This window comes from Erythrolamprus reginae, unplaced genomic scaffold (assembly GCF_031021105.1).
Source record: "Erythrolamprus reginae isolate rEryReg1 unplaced genomic scaffold, rEryReg1.hap1 scaffold_154, whole genome shotgun sequence".
In the NCBI taxonomy this organism is placed as follows: Eukaryota; Metazoa; Chordata; class Lepidosauria; order Squamata; family Dipsadidae; genus Erythrolamprus; species Erythrolamprus reginae.
Window position 1 is genome coordinate 70,863 of NW_027248554.1, and position 22,132 is coordinate 92,994.

At 45.3% G+C, this 22,132-nt stretch overlaps 1 protein-coding gene across 1 annotated transcript in view; it reads right to left on the reverse strand.

Annotated features, from left to right (window-relative positions):
* Window positions 1-3,178: 3,178 nt before the first annotated feature.
* LOC139155953 (vomeronasal type-2 receptor 26-like) overlaps window positions 3,179-22,132 on the reverse strand; it is a 37,169-nt gene continuing 18,215 nt past the window's right edge. Inside the window, exons 3-6 of the mRNA XM_070731336.1 lie at window positions 17,644-18,438; window positions 6,631-6,843; window positions 6,375-6,501; window positions 3,179-4,089 (exon numbers count right to left, since the gene is read on the reverse strand). Of these exons, the coding sequence (XP_070587437.1) occupies window positions 3,179-4,089; window positions 6,375-6,501; window positions 6,631-6,843; window positions 17,644-18,438 (2,046 nt within the window). The remainder of the gene's footprint in view (window positions 4,090-6,374; window positions 6,502-6,630; window positions 6,844-17,643; window positions 18,439-22,132) is intronic.

The window sequence follows — 22,132 nt, forward strand, 5'->3', positions numbered from 1 at the left end:
ACATATTTTTTTTTGCTTTTATTGGGGGAGAGAACATCTAAGTTTACAACAATGAAATCAATGTTACTGATAGCACAGTGATGGTGATCCTATGGCACAGGTAGCATGCGGAACCATATCTGAGGGTACACAAGCTGTTGCCCTAGCTCAGCTCCAGCATGCATGTACACACAGGGCAGATGATTTCCGGCTCACACAGAGGCTCTGGGAGGGCATTTTTGGCTTCCAGAAGGCCTCTGGGAGGATGTGGGAGGGTGTTTTTGCCCTCTCCAGGCTCCGGAAACCCTGTGAAGCCTGACGATGGTGAAAAACGGGCCTATCGGGCCCACCGGAAGTGGGGAAATAGGCTGTTTTTGGCCTCCAGGGGGCCTCTGAGGGGCAGGGGAGGCAATTTTCACCCTCCCCAGGTATTGAATTATGGGTGTGGACACTAGCGCAGGCGTGATTGTGTGTGTGCACATGCTTTCAGCACCCGAGGGAACAATGGTTCGCCATCACGGCTATAGCATCTCCAAACTGCAGTCTAACTCATTGCAATTAATCTGATGTTTTTCTTGAGGCCGGCTTTCCCTGCTACTGGGGTGCTCCGCGTCCCACTCTGTGTCTCCAGAGGGCATGCACACCTGCCTGATTTGAGATTTTGCTTCTGCGCATGCATAGGGAGCAAAACCTCACGAGTGGACGCTCGCTCATGTGAAGTAATTATTCCACTCTAAAGTACTTTGGTATGACCACAGAGTGGGCCTTCTCCGGGTCCCGTCAACAAAACAATGTCGTTTGGTGGGGCCCAGGGGAAGAGCCTTCTCTGTGGTGGCCCCGGCCCTCTGGAACCAACTCCCTCCAAAGATTAGAATTGCCCCCACCCTCCTCGCCTTTCGTAAGCTCCTTAAAACCCACCTCTGCCGTCAGGCATGGGGGAACTGAGATATTCTTTCCCCCTAGGCCTTTACAATTCATGCATGGTATGTTTGTGTATATGCATGGTATGTTTGGTTTCACAATAAGGGTTTTTAGTTGTTTTAGTATTGGATTCACATGCTGTTTTTATTACTGCGTCTACGGAGAGGGGCGGCATACAAATCCAATAAATACATAAATAAATAAAATAAATACTGTGTTCAGTTCTGGGGGCCCCAATTTAAAAAGGACATTGATAAACTAGAGCAAGTTCAGAGGAGAGTTACAAGGATGGTGAGTGGTCTGGAAACCATGTCCTATGAGGAGCGGTTAAAGGATCTGGGGATGTTTAGTCTCCAAAGGAGAAGAGCCGGGGTGGCGCAGCAGGTAGAGTGCTGTACTGCAGGCCACTGAAGCTGACTGTAGATCTGCAGGTCAGCGGTTCAAATCTCATCACCGGCTCAAGGTTGACTCAGCCTTCCATCCTTCCGAGGTGGGTAAAATGAGGACCCGGATTGTGGGGGCAACAGGCTGGCTCTGTTCAAAAGTGCTATTGCTAACATGTTGTAAAGCCGCCCTGAGTCTAAGGAGAAGGGCGGCATAAAAATCCAATAAATAAAAATAAATAAATAAGACTGAGAGGAGACTTGTTAACTGCCTACAAATATATGAAGTGCCGTCACAGAGCAGAGGGATCAGCATTGTTCTCATTAGCACGTGGAAGGACTAGAAACAATTGAATGAAACTGCAAGGGAGGAGATTTAGATATCAGAAAAACTTTCTAACAGTAAGGGTGATAAACCAGTGGAACAGTTTGCCACAGGAGGTGGTGGCATTGCCTTCACTTGAGGTCTTCAAACAGAGACTGGACAGTCATCTTTCTTGGATGGTTTAATGAATCCTACATTGAGCAGGGCTTGGACCCGAGGACTCTAGAGGTCCCTTCCAACTCTATGATTATAAAATATGATGTTCCGAGTAGCCCAGTTTTTTGCAGTTCTGCTGGTGTTATTGCAGGAAGATGCAATTTCTTGATGTCTTTTGTGAAATTTCAAGTGGTATCAATTTCCACGATGACAATAGGTATCATTGTTACATGTTTCATCCATAGCTGTGTAGTTTTGATGTCCGGGTCGCGATATTTTGTAATTTTTTTCCAGTTTTTTTTCTTCAACTCTGGCATCTCCTGCTACAGCGATATCAATAATCTGTATGCTTTGCTCCTTGACAACCATGATATCTGGTGTATTGTGTTCCAAAGGACAATACGTCTGTATTCGAAAGTCCCACAAGATCTTCACCATCTCATTTTCAGTAACATTTTCCACTTTGTGCTCACATGGATTTTTAGATATAGGTATCTCGTACAGGTTGTTAAATTACTTGAATCCCACCACTGGTTCCCGCCCCTATTCATCCCCTTCTTGGACTTGGATGAATATTATGCAGCATTGAACTTTTGTGACCTGCCTTTAGACAGGATCCCTTCAATCTCCTTCTCAAGGTCCTTTTTCTGGACATCTTCTCCAACCCTTCACACAAAAGACAAGCTTGGAAGAGGAACAGAGAAAATGGTTTAGGCAGAAATTGTAGAGTGGAAAATTAAAGAACCTGAGAACTGCTATTTTATTTCTCTGCTTGAAAGAAAAAAAAGTGGAAATTCCATAAGAAACTTTATTTTTTTAAATTTACTTTATTTTTTTATTTTGGTGCAAAGTATAGAAACAAACAATAATAATCTCAAACTGAAATTCCAAACAGCTGTTCTGCAGAGGATTCATCAGGAAATCAAGAAAGAATTACATATAAATTTAAAACAAAACTTTTTAAAGAAGAAAGAATTATATAAGAGGAATCAAGATTTTCCTTCCAAGCTGAGAACTGATCAAACATGGCATTTCACATCATTCTGCCATTCTCACGGAGAGGATCAGGCAACCAGGGTGGTACTTGGTCCCAACAGCTTTCTCCTGAACTCTTTTCCTACTCGTTCTCTCTCACAAACACTTTTAGCTGCTGTCAAGAGGAACAAGTGCCCATATTATTTTGTATAAGCTTTCACATTCAGTAACTGTTGCTGAACAGCTGAATTCCTCTGAATTTTACAAAGATCTCTTTAGCACGATTTACTGAAAGGGGACGGAGATTCAAGAATACCGCCATCATTCAACAATTTCCCATTTTGAAACATGTACATATCATTTTCTTCGATACTATCTAAATGAAAATCAAATAAAAGTCATGTTAACAATTCTTCCAATATCACAATGGTGTTATATATCATGTTTTTACATTTGTTCTGGCTGTGAGATGCTCCTTTGTGTTCAGGTCTGGCCTCAGAAGGATAATGTAGCACTTGGGGATGAAAATGCAGACCAACAGACCAGCACTGGAGACCAGGATGGAAAAGACCTGAACAACCACCATGTATTTCCCTTTGGTGCTCAGGTAGGTGGGCACAAAAGTCACCCAGACACTGCAGAAGACCAGCATGCTGAAGGTGATCAGCTTGGCTTCATTGAAGGCCCCAGGAAGATTCCTGGCCAGGAAAGCCACCGTGAAGCAGATGGCAGCCAGGAAGCCCATGTAGCTGAGGGTGATGTAGAACATGACAACAGCCCCTTCATTGCATTGCAGGATGATCTCTCCATGCTGGGAGTGGAGGTCAGAGTCAGGGAAGGGGGGAGAAACTCCCAGCCAGATGGAGCAGATGACAATTTGGACAGCAGAAGAAGAAAGGATGATGGAGTTGGCCAAGCTCTTCCCCAACCATCTCTTCACTCGGTTTCCTGGTTTCGTGGCCAGAAAAGCTAGCACCACCATGATGGTTTTGGCCAAGAGAGAAGAAATGGCAACTGAGAAGATGAGGCTGAAAACTGTTTGTCGGAGAAGGCAGGTGGCTTTCCTTGGTTGACCAATGAAGAGAGAAGAAGAAAAGAAGCAAAGCAGCAGGGAGACCAGGAGGATGTAGGAGAGGTCTCGGTTGTTGGCTTTGACAATGGGAGTTTGTAGGTATTTAATGAAGATGGTTAAAACAAGACCTGTGCTTAGGAAGAAAAGTAGGGCAAAAGAGATCAGGATGATGCCCAGATCTTCTTCATAAGACAGAAAGGTTATAACTTTGGGGATACATTGGATTCTGTCCTCATTAGGATATTGATCATCCAGACACTTGGTGCATTTTTTAGTATCTGAAAAATAAAAAGTAATATTTCTTTAATATTTTGGTTTTTTTAAATTACAAGAAATAACATTTTTGGACAACACCTAATTCCAGGAACATTTTCCACGACGTATATCTAAACAATTCCATTAAAGAGAGGTGAGAAGGATATTTTTAAAAATGTAGCTAGGTATGTAAAGATGAGGGGAATCATAGGATGTTAATTATTTTCTGTGTAATGTGTAAAATCTTAGAAACATAGAAACATAGAAGTCTGACGGCAGAAAAAGACCTCATGGTCCATCTAGTCTGCCCTTATACTATTTTCTGTATTTTATCTTAGGATGGATATATGTTTATCCCAGGCATGTTTAAATTCAGTTACTGTGGATTTATCTACCACGTCTGCCGGAAGTTTGTTCCAAGGATCTACTACTCTTTCAGTAAAATAATATTTTCTCATGTTGCTTTTGATCTTTCCCCCAACTAACCTCAGATTGTGTCCCCTTGTTCTTGTGTTCACTTTCCTATTAAAAATACTTCCCTCCTGGACCTTATTTAACCCTTTAATATATTTAAATGTTTCGATCATGTCCCCCCTTTTCCTTCTGTCCTCCAGACTATACAGATTGAGTTCATTAAGTCTTTCCTGATACGTTTTATGCTTAAGACCTTCCACCATTCTTGTAGCCCGTCTTTGGACCTGTTCAATTTTGTCAATATCTTTTTGTAGGTGAGGTCTCCAGAACTGAACACAGTACAGTATTCCAAATGCGGTCTCACCAGCATTCTATATAGCGGGATCATAATCTCCCTCTTCCTGCTTGTTATACCTCTAGCTATGCAGCCAAGCATCCTACTTGCTTTCCCTACTGCCTGACTGCACTGTTCACCCATTTTGAGACTGTCAGAAATCACTACCCCTAAATCCTTTTCTTCTGAAGTATTTGCTAACACAGAACTGCCAATACAATACTCAGATTGAGGATTCCTTTTCCCCAAGTGCATTATTTTACATTTGGAAACATTAAACTGCAGTTTCCATTGCTTTGACCATTTATCTATTAAAGCTAAATAATTTACCATATTACAGACGCCTCCAGGAATATCAACCCTATTGCACACTTTCAACTCTATTGCACACTTAATCTGGATCTTCATAGGAACCTACATTAATAGAGGTTAATAATGAATCATAACATCTTTTTAGGCAAATATTTTGAGTCCTGCTCCATGGCAGTTAAAGGGACTTGGAAGATGCCTGCAGTATCCTGTAACATCTAGAAGCAATATGGAATTAAGGAGAAACTTCCTAACAGTGAGAGTAATTAACCAGTGGAACAGCTGGCCTCCAGCGGATTTGTGTTCTTCAAGATTGGTGGTTTTTAAGAAGAGACTGGGCAATCACTTGTCTGAAATGGTATAGGTCTGTGATGGTAAACTATGGCATGGGTGGCAGAGGTGGCATGCAGAGCCCTCACTGTGGGCACATGTGCCATTGCCAGCTGATGTTCTGATTTCCAGTGAAAGCACTGAAGCACTGGGAAAAAGCCTGAAAACAGCCTGAAAAATGGCCCAGGAAACAGCCAAAAGAAAGTCAGTTTTCAGGCCATTTTTGGACCAAAATGACCTGAAAAACAGCCTGGAAATGGCCTGGAAAATGGCCAAAACAGGCATGTGCACACTGCCCATCTGGTCTTTGAGTTTCTGACGCTCCAGCATGTGTATCTGCATATTCTGGTTTGGGCACTCGGTGCCAAAAAGGTTCACCATCACTGGTATAGGTTCTCCTATTTGAGCAGGGGAGTTGACTAGAAGACCTCCAAGGTCTCTCCCAGCTCTATTGTGATTGATAAATTCATTGATATGACTGGCAGCATATTTGTGAAATGAGTTCTCCCCCAAAACTATCCACAACACCACATTATGGACCTTCTCAGTGATCCTCAAGGGGAGGCCAATATATAGTGAATTGCCAGGTCTTTCAGAAGGTGGATCTGAAACAATTCATCAAGTTTCAAAGATCTCAGATGTTCCTGGAAAGGTAAACATAACAGCACTTATCCAAATTAAAATATATAAGTGATATTTCCTGTGTTGTTAGTAAAGCTTGCCCAGTCTGCCATCCCTCCTCCCATCTCTTCACAACCCTCCTTCAAAGTATTTGTGATTTACTTCCTTTTAGATAAGAAATTGTGCAGGTAAAAAAAAAAACAGGTTTGCTCCAATCTGCCTTTTAATTTGCACTTTTATTTAAATGTTCTGGGTGGATCCAGCTCCACAAAGCCTCCCATTTTCCTCAGTGTCACCCACCTTCCTGAGTGGAGAAGGTCCCCTCCGGACAAGGAACGCAGTCGTAGCAGCAAAATGGTTCTCCTTCTCGAGCCGTCTTGACAAATCCAGGATGACAACTTTCCACACATTTGGACTCAGGCAGGGACTAAGCAGAAAAAATTCATTCAGTTTTTGGCATGGAAGGCCAACCACCCTGGAGACTCTAGGCTTTCCCCACTTGAAATGGGACCTCAGGCTTTGGAAAACAGAGAAAAGACAGCAACATTTATCCCACCTTATTAAGCAACTTTAGCCCTGAAAGAGCATCTTGGGTGATAGAAAGTCTCTGTCTTTCAAAATACGCCAGAGTCTCTTCATTGGCATCCTTTTTGGGGAGAACCAAGAACCTGTTAATGCGTAGATCTGCTTTTCTCTCTCCATTTTGGTCCAAGTACAGTTCTACGTCTGAAATATTCCAATATTGATTCTTCTCCAGAAAGGGATGAAACTAGAATGGGAACATCCAGGAATTTAAAATACAGAAAACATTGTTTCTTATCCCGCATCCAGTCTTTCTTCTACAATTGTCTAATCTCCAAATATGGTTAAATAATACTGCCACAATCTTCAAAAATGAATGAAAAAGTTTGAAAAAAAATAGTTAATCATATACTGATAAAATATACAGAAAATGTAATAAACACAATTGGTCAATTATAAAGAACATTCCAGAGTGTTGTCAGGTGGTGGGTGCGCGCACACACACACACACACACACAGAGAGACACACACACACACACACATATCTGAAGGTTTTGGCATATTCATGTTTCTTCCCATGTAGGATTCAGATATTTCTGGCGACGTTTCGACGAGGTCCCACTTGCCATCTTCAGGCTGGTGCTTCTGTCCTTGTTCTAGGGTGAACACAGCGAGACCTGAGCTGCCTTCCCTCTATAAATACTGGTGGGTGGATGTGGTGTGCTGGCTCAGCAGCTGTAAGCTGTTTTGAAACTTCCTGGTGAGTCAGTGGGGTAACACCTGGGGTCGTTGATGTAATTGATGTATGCTGATTGTTGTACATATTCCTGGTCAGTTGGAGGATGATGAAGAAATTGAGGACTTTGATACAGATAGTGTTTATGAATTACTGGTGGGCCCGGGATTACAGGTAGTAGAACAGGTGGGAGGCCAGCCACAGGATGTGGCTATGAGTCCAGAATCTAGCAAGGAGAAACCAGACGTTCGCTGGGTCAATCCTAAATTCAGAAGGGTCCAAAAACGTAAGGAACGGGTGTTTGGAAGAAGATATTAAGGGGAGGAATGGGTTAAATACTGTAGTGATGTATTTCTCCGGAGACTCGGGGCAGCTAACAACAGTAGTAAAACAATGTACAATAATAATCCAATAAATACTAAAAATGATTAAAAAACCCATTAATATAAAAAAACCAAACATACATACAGACATACCACACATGAAATTGTAAAGGCCCAGGGGGAAAGAGCATCTCAATTCCCCCATGCCTGGCAGCAGAGGTGGCTTTTAAGGAGCTTACGAAAGGCAAGGAGGGTGGGGGCAATTCTAATCTCTGGGGCGAGTTGGTTCCAGAGGGCCGGGGCTGCCACAGAGAAGGCTCTTCCCCTGGGTCCCACCAAGCGGCATTGTTTAGTTGACGGGACCCGGAGAAGACCCACTCTGTGGGGCCTAACCGGTTGCTGGGATTCGTGCAGCAGAAGGCAGTCCCTGAGATAATCTGGTCCGGTGCCATGAAGGGCTTTATAGGTCATAACCAACACTTTGAATTGTGACCGGAAACTGATCGGCAACCAATGCAGACCACGGAGTGTTGGTGTAACATGGGCATATTTGGGAAAGCCCATGATTGCTCTCGCAGCTGCATTCTGCACGATCTGAAGTTTCCAAACACTTTTCAAAGGTAGTTGATGTTTGTGGATTGGGGGTAATACCCTGTGTAGTTGGAGCTTGCAGGCTACTTAGCTGTTTTGTAATGTGTGTCTGGGGTGTAACAATTTTTGTTTGGCTGCGAGTTTGTGGTCTGGTCATGTGTTTATGATGTTTGTTGATTTGTTTTGTGTGCAAAGGGGGCTGCAATAGTTGGGAGCACTGCTGTAGTTTGGCTTCTGGGTGGTGGTTGTATTTGGTCTGCAGGTTGGGTGTGGGTTTGGGTCTGGTGGAGGTGATTAGTGGTAGTGTCCTGTATTGTTCTGAGTCTGGTTTCAGTTTGTATGGCTGGGATACGTTTGTTAATGAGGGCTGGTTTCCAGATGCCTGGTATGCGGGAGGTATCATCATGCTTGTTCATATTGTGGGGATATTTTTCTATCTCAATGGCTTCCATGATTATTCTTTTGTTGTAGTGTTCTGTTTTGGAAATTAATTTAGTTGTGTCAAAATCAATTTCATGTCCTGTAGTTTTGAAATGTTGGAAAAGGGAAGAAGTTTTTTCTTCTTTTCTTAATGCATTCTTATGTTCTGCAACACGTGCATTTACTTTCGTGTTAGTTTGCCCAATATTATTTATTATTATTATTATTTTTTGGATTTGTATGCCGCCCCTCTCTGCAGACTCGGGGCGGCTAACAACAACTATAAAAACAGAATGTACAATCCAATTAATAAAGCAACTAAAAACCCTTATTATAAAAACCAAACATACACACAAACATACCATGCATAACTTGTAATGGCCTAGGGGGAAGGAATATCTTAACTCCTGTATGCCTGGCGATAAAGGTGGGGCTTGAGTAATTTGCGAAAGACAAGGAGGGTGGGGGCCATTCTAATCTCTGGGGGGAGTTGATTCCAGAGGGCAGGGCCACCACAGAGAAGGCTCTTCCCTTGGGGCCTGCCAAATGACATTTTTTGGTTGATGGGACCCAGAGAAGGCCAACTATGTGGGACCTTATCGGCCGCTGGGATTCGTGCGGTAGAAGGCGGTTCTGGATGTATTCTGGCCCAATGCCGTGTAGGGCTTTAAAGGTCATTACCAACACTTTGAATTGTGACCGGAAACCGATCGGCAGCCAGTGCAGGCCACGGAGTGTTGCAGAAACGTGGGCGAATCTAGGGAGCCCCACGATTGCTCTCGCGGCCGCATTCTGCACGATCTGAAGTTTCCGAACACTTTTCAAAGGTAGCCCCATGTAGAGAGCATTGCAGTAATCAAACCTCAAGGTGATGAGGGCATGAGTGACTGTGAGCAATAACTCCCGGTCCAAATAGGGCCGCAACTGGTGCACCAGGCGAACCTGGGCAAACGCCCTCCTCGCCACAGCCGAAAGATGATGTTCTAATGTCAGCTGTGGATTGAGGAGGATGCCCAAGTTGCGAACCCTCTTTGAGGGGGTCAGTAGTTCCCCCCCCCCCAGGGTAATGGACAGACAGATGGAATTGTCTGGGGGAGGCAAGACCCACAGCCACTCCGTCTTTTAGGGGTTGAGTTTGAGTTTGTTGACACCCATCCAGGCCCCAACAGCCTCCAGGCACCGGCACATCACTTCCACTGCTTCATTGACTGGACATGGGGTGGAGATGTAGAGCTGGGTATCATCGGCGTATTGATGATACCTCACCCCATGCCCTTGAATGATCTCACCCAGCGGTTTCATGTAGATATTAAATAGCAGGGGGGAGAGGACCGACCCCTGAGGCACCCCACAAGGGAGAGACTGATAGGTCGACCTCTGACCCCCCCACTAACACCAACTGCGATGGACAGGAGAGGTAGGAGGAGAACCACTGTTCTTCAACCCCTCCAGCTGGCGCAGAAGGATACCATGGTCGATGGTATTGAAAGCCGCTGAGAGGTCAAGAAGCACCAGGACAGAGGACAAGCCTCTGTCCCAGGCCCGCCAGAGATCATCCATCAATGTGACCAAAGCAGTTTCCGTGCTGTAGCCGGGTCTGAATCCAGACTGCTGAGGACCTAGATAATCGGCTTCTTCCAAGGACCGCTGGAGTTGTAGCGCCACCATCTTCTCAACAACCTTCCCCATAAAGGAAAGGTTGGAGACTGGACGGTAGTTATTAAACACGGCTGGGTCCAGGGAAAGCTTCTTGAGGAGGGGGTGCACAAGTGCCTCCTTATAAAGGGCGAGAAAGGACCCCCTCCCCAAGGAGGCATTGACAATCTCCTGGGTTCAGCTCTGCGTCACTTTCGGCTGGCCGAAACCAACCAAGAGGGACACGGATCCAGTAGATAGGTGGCAGAACTCACCGCTTCAATGGCCTTGTCCACTTCATCAGGTGTCACCAAGTCAAACTCCGCCCAGACTGATGGACAAAGACGGTTAGCCCCAATCACCTCGACTGACTCATTGTCAGCCGATACTGCTATGCAATTGGAGTCGAGATCAGCCCAGATCCGAGCGACTTTATCAGCGAAAAACGAGTTAAATTCCTCGGCACTACAGTGTAAGGGCTCCCCAACTCCCCCCTGATTTACAAGGGAGCGGGTCACCCTAAACAGAGCGTCCGGGCAGGATTCTGCTGATGCAATCAAGGCGGCATGGTACACGCATCTTGCCGCCTTGAGCGCCACTTTGTAGGTCTTAATAAAAGCTCTTACAAGTGTTGGGTCAGATTCAGACTCACTCTTTCTCCATTGCTTCTCTTGATGTCTCTTCTGGCATTTCAACTCCCGGAGCTCCTCGTTGAACCATGAAGCTCTACTGGGTCTAGTGCCATAGAGAGGTCGCAAAGGCGCAATTCGGTTGAAAACCTCCGCTGCAGCCTTGTTCCAAGCGCCCTCTGAAAGTCCTCAGGGTCCATCAGGCGTCTGGGGCGGAACCTCCTAATCGGTTCCGCCTTCCTGCGGGGAGGATTGTAGCCAGAAAATCGAGCCAGAGTAGAAAATGGTCTGACCATGACAAAGGCAATGCTTCTAAGCCCCTTAGTCTCAGACCATTATTCAATTGCTCCGAGAGGAATATCATATCGGATGTGTGTCCACCCTCGTGAGTCGGACCCTGAACTATGTGAGTCACGTCCATGGCTGTCATGGTGGCCATGAACTCCTGTGCCAATCCAGAGGAACCGCTGAGTGACGGCAGATTGAAGTCCCCCAGGACAATAAGTCTGGGGAACTCCACCTCCAACCCGGCCATCTCCTTGAGCAGCACAGGCAGGGCTGTTGACACACAGCTAGGAGGCAGGTATGTGAGTAACAAGCCCACATGAACCCCTGAATCCAACTTCACAAGGAGTGACTCACAACCCGCAACCTCAGGGGCAACAAGTCTACGCAGGCGAAGGTTCTCCCTGGCTACAATAGCCACTCCCCCCCTTCCCTGGGGTTGAGGCTGATGCCATATCTGAAACCCGCTTGGGCATAATTCCGAGAGAGGAACTCTTACCTCGGGGCCCAGCCAGGTTTCAGTCACACATGCCACATCGGCCTCCTCATCCAGGATGAGATATAGGATTTGATCCTGGGGCTTCTGCCTTGTAAGGCAGAGAATTAACCTCTAGGCCACAGGATCTGATCCCTTCTGCTTTGTACCAGGGAGGGGCTATGCTGTATGCCGCCCCGGATCTACGGAGAGGGGCGGCATACAAATCCAATTAAAATAAAATAATAATAATAATAATAATAATAATAATAATAATAAATGTTTTTTCTGTCGGATCAAATCCCAGTAAAGGTATAGCTAACTGATGAGGCCAGAACATGGCTGAAATAGCGCTATCCTAGTCTCCCTTAATTTTAAAAATTCAGCAAAAACGTGTGATACATATAGAATATATTTTGTCAGCTATGAATAAATTAACTGCCTTGAAATGGAGGGAGAGCGGGGAGAAAGAAAGAAAGAAAAAGAAACAAATGAGAGGAAGAAAGCAGGGAGGGAGGTAAAGAAAGAAAAGGAAGGAAGGAAGATTGGGTGGGTGGGATGTGGAAAAAAGATAGGGGAGAAAGAAAGAAAGAAAAATAAGCAAAAGAGAGGAAGGAAGGAGGGAGGGAGGAAGGAGGGAAAGAAAGAAAGAATGAATGAAAGACAGACAGAGAGAAAGAAAAAGAGAGAGAAAGAGAAAGAGAAAGAAAGAGATGGGGAGAAAGGAAGAAAAAGAAAGAAAGTGATGGAGGAAGGGAGGAGATGGAAGGAAGGAAGGGTGGGAGGGAGGGAGGGAGGGAGGGAAAGAAAAAAAGAAACAAAGAAAGAAAGAAAAAAGGGGGGAGATAAAGAATGAAAAAGTAAGAAAGAAAGAGATGGAGGGAGAGGGGAAGAAAGGAAGGAAGGAGGGAGGGAGGAAGTTAGCAAGGAAAGAAGGGAGGTTGGGTCGGTAGGAGGGAAGGAGGGAAAGAAGGAAGGAAGGAAGGAAAGATGGGGAGATAAAATAAAAAGAAAGAAAAGAGAACGAAGGAAGGAAGGAAGGAAAGGAGGAAGGAGGGAGGGAGGGGAGGGAGGAAGGAACTTAGGGAGGAAAGAAGGAAGGTTGGGTCAGTAGGAGGGAAGGAGGGAAAGAAGGAAGGAAGGAGCAGGAAGGTTGGGTGAATGGGTGGGTAGGATGAAGGAAAGGAGGGAGAAAGGAAGAAAGGAAGGAGGGAGGAAAAAGAAGGAAGGGATAGGTGAGAAAGAGAAAGAAAAGAAGAGGGGAGAGAGAAACAGAAAAACTGCCATTATTTTTAATTTATCAATTGTTAATATTTTATATTATTTTACACATAGATTGATTTTACTGCCTTTCTCTTGCCCAGGGCTACCATATATTTTTCAGAGATTTACGTGCATTCAATGTTTATCGTCAGAAAATAAATATGGTTGTGTTTTTCCTGTACATCAGGTTGCATAAGTCCAGCTTAATATGCTATTCCATTCCATAATCAGCCACATCAGCCATAACACTAATTACTGTTTTGAACAATATGTAGGTTGTATTCCACGAATGGCAATTTTATCTGTGAAATTATGACTGAAATATTTCTGCACATCTATTGGTTCTCACTATCAGGAAATGTTTCCTTAGTTTTAAGTGGCTTTTCTCTTTCTTCAGTTTCCATCCATTGCTTCTTGTTTTAATTTCTGGAGCTTTGGAAAATACATTTCCCCCCCCTTCTTTCTGGCAGCCCCTTAAGAGCCTGTTGCCTCTCACACTCTTGGGCAAAGCATGGGGGCCATTTCCTCCTTTCGGGGGTCCATGAAAGGACATCTTGAGTATGAAAAGTTGGAAAAAAGGTGAACGACATTTTTGCAGAACTGTAGATTCATTGAGGCTGAGTGTGAGAAGGAATGGCTGGGAGGGAGGGGCCAGGCGAGGCACTCCTTGACGTGAGTGACATTGAGTTGGCCACATCCACCCAGTCACATGACCACCAAGCTTCACCTGCTGAATCACATGACCATGAAGCCACTCCCCCCCAGTCACCATTGCCAAGCCACCCCCAACCAGTCATATGCCTGGTAAGCCACTCACATCCAGTCACATGATCATCAAGCCACATCCACAAAATAAACCTTTTAACCAGGTTGAGATATTCTCCTGGGACCCTGAACACTGTTACAATCCAGAACTTCCAATTAAGAACTAATTAAGAATTTAACACTATCTTATTGCTGACTAATTTCTGATATTTTTATATATATATATATATATATATATATTATATTTATAGTTTTTTAAATTGATAAATTTAGATATTTTTTCTTATTGTATTTTAATAATCAAGTTAATCTATTTTAATTATTACTAATTTAATCTTAATATTATTGAGGGGTTTCTTAATGAATGGATGACTGGGGTGTATGTAATATTGTGCATGGGATGAATGATTGCTGTGAGTGTGATGGTTGGGGTGGGTGGGGTTATGGTATGCATGAGATGAATGAAAATAGCATGAATGACAGATTTGGCCCACTTGACGCTCGGGAGACAGGAGAGGAAGGGGCACCGCTCTCTGGGGTGGCAGAGGGTCGGAATATTCCAGTGTTGCTGGGGAGAGGCAGATATGGCGGGGGCCACAGAGTTAGCCATTCCAGGGGAACGAGGGATCGTTGCTTAATAACGATCCCTTGTTCTGGCTCTGTGAGCCCAATCTTGGGTACTGGTGATGAGTGTAACTCTGGCCCTGGGCTCAGTTTGCTGCTGCTCAATGCCAGGTCGGTGGTAAATAAAGCTCTCCTCATCCGGGATTTGATCCTGGATGAGGAGGCCGACCTGGCATGTATTACTGAAACCTGGCTGGGCCCAGAGGGAGGTGTTCCTCTCTCTGAAATATGCCCAGCCAGGTTTCAGATATGGCATCAACCTCGACCCCAGGGAAGGGGGGGAGGAATGGCTATTATAGCCAGGGACAGCCTTTGCCTACGTAGACTCATTGCTCCGGAAATTGCGGGTTGCGAGTCTCTCTTGATGAAGTTGGACTTAGGGGTTCAGGTGGGCTTATTTCTCAAGTACCTGCCTCCCAGCTGCGTGTCAAAAGCCCTGCCTGTGCTACTCGAGGAGGTAGCCGGGTTGGCGGTGGAGTTCCCCGGACTTATTGTCCTGAGGGACTTCAACCTGCCGTCACTCGGCGAAACCTCTGGGTTGGCACAGGAGTTCATGGCCACCATGACAGCCATGGACCTGACTCAAGTAGTACAGGGTCCGACTCACGAGGGAGGGCACGCATCTGACATGGTATTCCTTTCCGGGCAATTGAGTAATGGTCTGAGACTAAGGGGCTTAGAAGCATTGCCTTTGTCATGGTCAGACCATTTCCTACTACGGCTTGACTTCCTGGCTCCAATCCTTCCCCGCAGGGAGGCGGAACCAATTAAGATGTTCCGGCCCAGACGCCTGATGGACCCAGAGGGCTTTCAGACGGCGCTTGGGGTTATTCCAGAGGCACTCGTCCACAGTTCGGCGGAGTCTCTTGCGGAGGCCTGGAACAAGGCTGCAGCGGAGGCTCTTGACCGGATTGCGCCTTTGCGACCTCTCCGTGGCGCTAGACCCCGTAGAGCTCCATGGTTCAACGAGGAGCTCCGGGAGTTGAAACGCCAAAAGAGACATCTAGAGAAGCGATGGAGGAAGAGTAGGTCTGAATCTGATCGAACACTTGTAAGAGCTTTTATTAAGACTTACAAAGTGGCACTCAAGGTGGCAAGATGCGCGTACCATGCCGCCTTGATTGCATCAGCAGAATCCCGCCCGGCCGCTCTGTTTCGGGTGACCCGCTCCCTTTTTAACCAGGGGGGAGTTGGGGAGCCCCTACAGAGCAGTGCCGAGGATTTTAACACGTTTTTTGCTGATAAAGTCGCTCAGATCCGGGCTGATCTCGACTCCAATTGGAAAACAGAGTCGACTGACAACGAGTCAGTCGAGGTGACTGGGGCACGTACTTGTCCACCTGTCTGGGAAGAGTTTGATCTGGTGACACATGATGAAGTGGACAAGGCCATTGGAGCTGTGAGCTCCGCCACCTGTTTACTGGATCCGTGTCCCTCCTGGTTGGTTTCGGCCAGCAGGGAGGTGACACGGAGCTGGGTCCAGGAGATTACCAACGCTTCCTCGGGGAGGGGAGTTTTTCCAACACTCTATAAAGAAGCGCTCGTGCGCCCCCTCCTCAAGAAGCCTTCCCTGGACCCAGCCGTACTTAATAACTATCGTCCAGTCTCCAACCTTCCCTTTATGGGGAAGGTTGTTGAGAAGGTGGTGGCACTCCAGCTCCAATGGTCCTTGGAAGAAGCTGATTATCTAGGTCCCCAGCAGTCGGGTTTCAGGCCCAGTTACAGCACGGAAACTGCTTTGGCCGCGTTGATGGATGATCTCTGGCGGGCCCGGGACAGGGGTTTATCCTCTGTCCTGGTGCTCCTTGACCTCTCAGCGGCTTTCGATACTATCGACCATGGTATCCTTCTGCACCGGCTGGAGGGGTTGGGGGTGGGAGGCACTGTTCTTCAGTGGTTCTCCTCCTACCTCTCTGGCCGGTCGCAGTCGGTGTTAGTGGGGGGTCAGAGGTCGGCTCCGAGGTCTCTCCCTTGTGGGGTGCCTCAGGGGTCGGTCCTCTCCCCACTGCTATTTAATATCTACATGAAACCGCTGGGTGAGATCATCCAAGGACATGGGGTGAGGTATCATCAGTACGCTGATGATACCCAGCTTTACATCTCCACCCCATGCCCAGTCAACGAAGCAGTGGAAGTGATGTGCCGGTGCCTGGAGGCTGTTGGGGCCTGGATGGGTGTCAACAGACTCAAACTCAACCCGGATAAGACGGAGTGGCTGTGGGTTTTGCCTCCCAAGGACAATTTTATCTGTCCGTCCATTACCCTGGGGGGGGAATTATTGACCCCCTCGGAGAGGGTCCGCAACTTGGGCATCCTCCTCGATCCACAGCTCACATTAGAGAACCATCTTTCAGCTGTGGCGAGGGGGGCGTTTGCCCAGGTTCGCCTGGTGCACCAGTTGCGGCCCTATCTGGACCGGGACTCATTGCTCACAGTCACTCATGCCCTCATCACCTCGAGGTTGGACTACTGTAATGCTCTCTACATGGGGCTACCTTTGAAAAGTGTTCGGAAACTTCAGATCATGCAGAATGCAGCTGCGAGAGCAGTCATGGGCTTACCTAGGTATGCCCATGTTTCACCATCACTCCGCAGTCTGCATTGGCTGCCGATCAATTTCCGGTCACAATTCAAAGTGTTGGTTATGGCCTTTAAAGCCCTTCATGGCACTGGACCAGAATATCTCCGAGACCGCCTCCTGCTGCACGAATCCCAGAAACCAATTAGGTCCCACAGAGTGGGCCTTCTCCGGGTCCCGTCAACTAAACAATGTCGGTTGGCGGGCCCCAGGGGAAGAGCCTTCTCTGTGGCGGCACCGGCTCTCTGGAACCAACTCCCCCCAGAGATTAGAACTGCCCCTACTCTCCCTGCCTTCTGTAAACTCCTTAAAACACACCTCTGCCATCAGGCATGGGGGAATTGAAACACCTCCCCTGGGCATGTTTAATTTATGCATGGTATGTTTGTGTGTGCGTCTGTTAGTTTATGGGGTTCTTTTAAATCTTGTATAAATTTTAAAGTTTTCTGATTATTTATGATTTGTTCTATTTTGTTGTGAGCCGCCCCGAGTCTTCGGAGAGGGGCGGCATACAAATCTAAATAATAAATAAAATAATAAAATAAAATAAATAAACCACGACCAACAAGTGGTATTAAAAAAATTAGGAACCCCTCCCTGGCTTTGGAACCATTATTCCCTGAGTAATTAAATTGGGCAGATCTGTTGAGGTGGTTCCCCTCCTCATCTGGATTCCTTCTCCAAAGGATCTAAGATTCATGGATCCATATCAGGACCCCCTACCTGCCACGGTTGCAGCCTTGGAGACCCCAACCTCTTTTCTCCCTCCTTCCTTCTCCTCCTCAATCTGGGGGAATAGGCTGCATTCAAGACATGGGCCAGAGTCTTCGTGAGGCTGTAATAGTCATAGTCATTTCCGATCTCTATTCTGTTCCATTTCTCTTGGGTCTCCAGTGGGGCTTTCTGGGTGCATCTCCTGCGGCCTTTGACAGAAAAGACGTTCTTTGAAAGAGAACAGAGAAAATAATCATCTTGAAACTTTTCTTCCACAAAGAAATAGGGTTCAAAGGCTTCATCATTTGGCCTTTCTTTGAGCAAATAAGCAAACGTCAAAATGCTGTGCACGTATTTGAGAAGACTGTGCTTGTCTATCATATACACTGCAAAAGTTGTGAGGATCCAGACTTTCTCTTCAATGAGTCTCGGCAATCGCCTGAAAGTTAAATGGAAAGGAAGAATTCTGTCCCAAAGGGAATCATATTCCAAGAAGTGAACAAAGACATTGACTTGTCTCCACTTAGAGAGGGCATCCCTGAGGGAGGCTGCATGTTCAGTTGTTGAGAATTGTTGTGATAGAACCACACAAATTCCATTCCTGACAAGCACAGGAGAGAAAGTCCTCATGAAATTCTCTCCCTTCTCTGTGTCTGAAGCAAAGAGGCCAATCAAGGTCCATCTGAAATGGAGGAGAAGTTGGACAATGGCTGGGTACTGGAACCCTTCTTTGGGCTTCATCTGGTGGAAAAAGGGGAATTTGCTTTTATCACTCAGAGCCTCTGAAGCAGATTGATAAATGATCTGAAAAAGCAATGAAGAATTCTGTTTTATATTTGGGATCAGATCAAATCCAAAATATTAGATTTTAATAAATCCAACCTGCTTCTTATGCTTCTTTACCTATGTAGAATTACATAGGTAAAATTAATGGAAGATACATATAATAAATAAGGGGTTTATGATATGTACTGTATGGTTTTATGACTTTGCATTATGAATTTAAAATATACTAAAGTTAATAATAGTAAATGCTAAGTGCCTGAAAATTAATTGAGCTTGGAAATATTGAATGAAATTATAGAAAAGTATAATTCATGGAAATATATTAATTGATGCATTGGTGTTCAGATAGATTTTCATAGTGTTATTAGATTACTATAATACTATGATAAATATTTAAGAAATGAAGATTGTAAAGTATGGATTTATTAATAGTTGTCTTTTTGGTTTTGCTGGTTGTTTTAGTTTTAATAGTAATAGATTTTGGTTTTGTTTTATTATTAATTTCTTTTAATAAAAAAGAAGGGAATTTTTTTTCCTATTAGGAAAATTAGGAAAAAATCTGTAGAGAGTGTTGCAGTAGTCGAACCTCAAGGTGATAAGGGCATGAGCGACTGTGCGCAGTGACTCCCAGTCCAGATAGGGCTGCAACTGGTGCACCAGGCAAACCTGGGCAAACGCCCTCTTCAGCACAGCTGAAAGATGGTGTTCTAAATCAGCTGTGGGTCGAGGAGGATGCCCAAGTTGCAGACACTCTCTGAGGGGGTCAATAATTCCCCCCCCAGGGTAATGGATGGACAGATGGGATTGTCCTTGAGAGGCAAAACCCACAGCCACTCCATCTTGTCGGGGTTACGTTTGAGCCTGTTGGCACCCATCCAGACCCTTACAGCCAGGTCTCAGTTACACACGCCAGGTCTGCCTCCTCCCCCAGGAGTAAATCCTGGATGAGGGGAGCTATATTTATAGCAGACCTGGCATTAAGCAGCAACAGCCTAAGCCTAGGGTCCAGATTTTGCTTGTCACCAGTACTCCAGGTCTTGTCCATGGGGCCGGAACAAAGTACCGCTTTCAAGCAGCAGTCCCTTCTTCCCTGAGAACGGCCTACCCTATGTCTCCCACCATATCTGCTTCTCCCCAGCAAGACCGGAATATTTCGACCCTCTACCACCCCAGAGATGGGCTCCCCCACTCCTCCTGCCCTCAGGCCACCAGGTAAACTGGCCCTTCCATTCACCCTATACATTTCACTCATTCCATATGGTTCAAACATTCACACTTCCAATCATATCTATTAATCTAAGTTAAAAATGGTCTCATTAATTATTAAATTTAAATGAGTTAATTTACTTAAAAATACAGTAATAAAAATATATATTTAATATTACACTAACATCCATCCTATTCACCAATCTCATTCACACACCTTTCTTTCTAGTTAAAGTTAAAAATTCCTATAAAATTAATTAATACAATTACTATTCCCCAAAGATATTGACTTAAAAACACTTATATATATATTGCCCCTCTCCCTTCTTCTACCAAAGACTTCCTCTCTCCTTTAATAAGGAGGAATAATAAAGTGCTAGAATAGAAAGTGCATAATAGTCCAATGCTGGTGCAGTTCAAGTAATGATATTTGAAAAATAAAGTGCCAAGAGTGTGAAGACTAGAGAGTCTGATATAGCAGGCTGTTTCTATTAAAACCCCCCAAGGCAGTAAGTCTGGGGAATTCCACCGCAAGCCTGGCTACCTCTTTGAGCAGCGCAAGCAGGGCAATTGGCATGCAGCTGGGAGGAAGTTATGTGAGCCACAAGCCCACCTGAACCCCTAGATCCAGCTTCACAAAGAGGGACTCACAACCCGCAATCTCAGGAGCAGTGAGTCTGCCTAGACTGAAGGTTTTCTGGGCTATAACAGCCACTCCTCCCCCCCTTTCCTGGGGCCGTGGCTGATGCCATACCTGGAACCCAGCTGGGCACATTTCAGAGAGAGGAACTCCTCCCTCTGGGCCCAGCTAGCTCTCAGTCACACATACCAGGTACGTCCTGAATGAGGAGAGCTTTATATGAGCCAGGGTGGCGCAGCAGGTAGAGTGCTGTACTGCAGGCCACTGAAGCTGACTGTAGATCTGAAGGTCAGCAGTTCAAATCTCATCACTGGCTGAAGGTTGACTCAGCCTTCCATCCTTCTGAGGTGGGTAAAATGAGGACACGGATTGTGGGGGTAATAGTCTAGCTCTGTTAAAAAGTGCTATTGCTAACATGTTGTAAGCCGCCCTGAGTCTAAGGAGAAGGGCGGCATAAAAATCGAATGAATAAATAAATAAATAAATTTACAATTGACCTGGCATTGAGTAGCAACAGCCTGAGCTCATGGGGCCGGAACAAGGGATCGCTTTCAGACAGTGAGCTCCCGTTCCCTGGTAGTGGCCTATCTTCCTATCACTAATATATCTGAAGAAGGTTTTATCCCCCTTCTTTACTGATTTGGCAATTTCTTCCTCTTTTGAGGCTTTAACAGCATATATTATCTGTTTCGCCTCCTTCTGCCTCAGATATACTTCCAGACTCCTTATTTTTTATTTATTTATTTTATTTTGTCCAGTACACAATAATACACAATGAAGGTTATAGAGGATATAGTAGAGAAGAAATACGAGATATAGGAGTGACTATAGGACAGGGGATGGAAGGCACTCTAGTGCGCTTATATACGCCCCTTACTGATCTCTTAGGAATCTGGAGAGGTCAACCGTGGATAGTCTAAGGGTAAAATGTTGGGGGTTAGGGGATGATACTACAGAGTCTGGTAATGAGTTCCACGCTTCGACAACCCGATTACTAAAGTCATATTTTTACAGTCAAGTTTGGAGCCGTTAATATTAAGCTTGAATCTGTTGTGTGCTCTTGTGTTGTTGTGGTTGAAGCTGAAGTAGTCTTTGACAGGCAGGACATTGCAGCATATGATCTTGTGGGCAATACTTAGATCATGTTTAAGGTGTCGTAGTTTTAAGCTTTCAAGACCCAGGATTGTAAGTCTAATTTTGTAGGGTATTCTGTTTTGAGTGGAGGAATGAAGGGCTCTTCTTGTGAAGTATCTTTTGAACATTTTCAAGGGTGTTAATGTCTGAGATGCGATATGGGTTCCAAACAGATGAGCTGTATTCGAGGATGGGTCTGGTGAAAGTTTTGTAAGCTCTAGTAAGTAATGTGAGATTTCCAGAGCAGAAGCTATATAGGGTTAGATTAACAACTCTTGAGGCCTTCTTAGTGATGTTGTTGCAGTGGACTTTGGCACTTAGGTCTTTTGTAATTAGTACTCCGAGGTCCTTGACCGAGTGGGAATTATCTGAGATAATTTGTTTATTAAGTTTGTATTTAAAGTTCTGATTCTTTTTGCCGATATGTAGGACAGAGCATTTGCTGGTTGAGATTTGGAGTTGCCATGTGTTGGACCAGTCAGAAACCGAGTCTAAGTCTTTTTGTAGAGTGGTTGTGTTATCAGTGGTGTTGAAGAGTTTTATATCATCTGCAAAAAGAACACAGTTGCTTGTGATGAGATCACAAAGGTCTCATCACAATGTAGAGAATGAAGAGCGTAGGTCCCAGTATGCTACCCTGTGTTGTGGTTAGCTCTGGCCCAGCTCCTGCCACAAGTACTGTGGGGGTGGATGTGGGTGAAACATCCAAATGTCACAGGCCTGTTTTGCTGC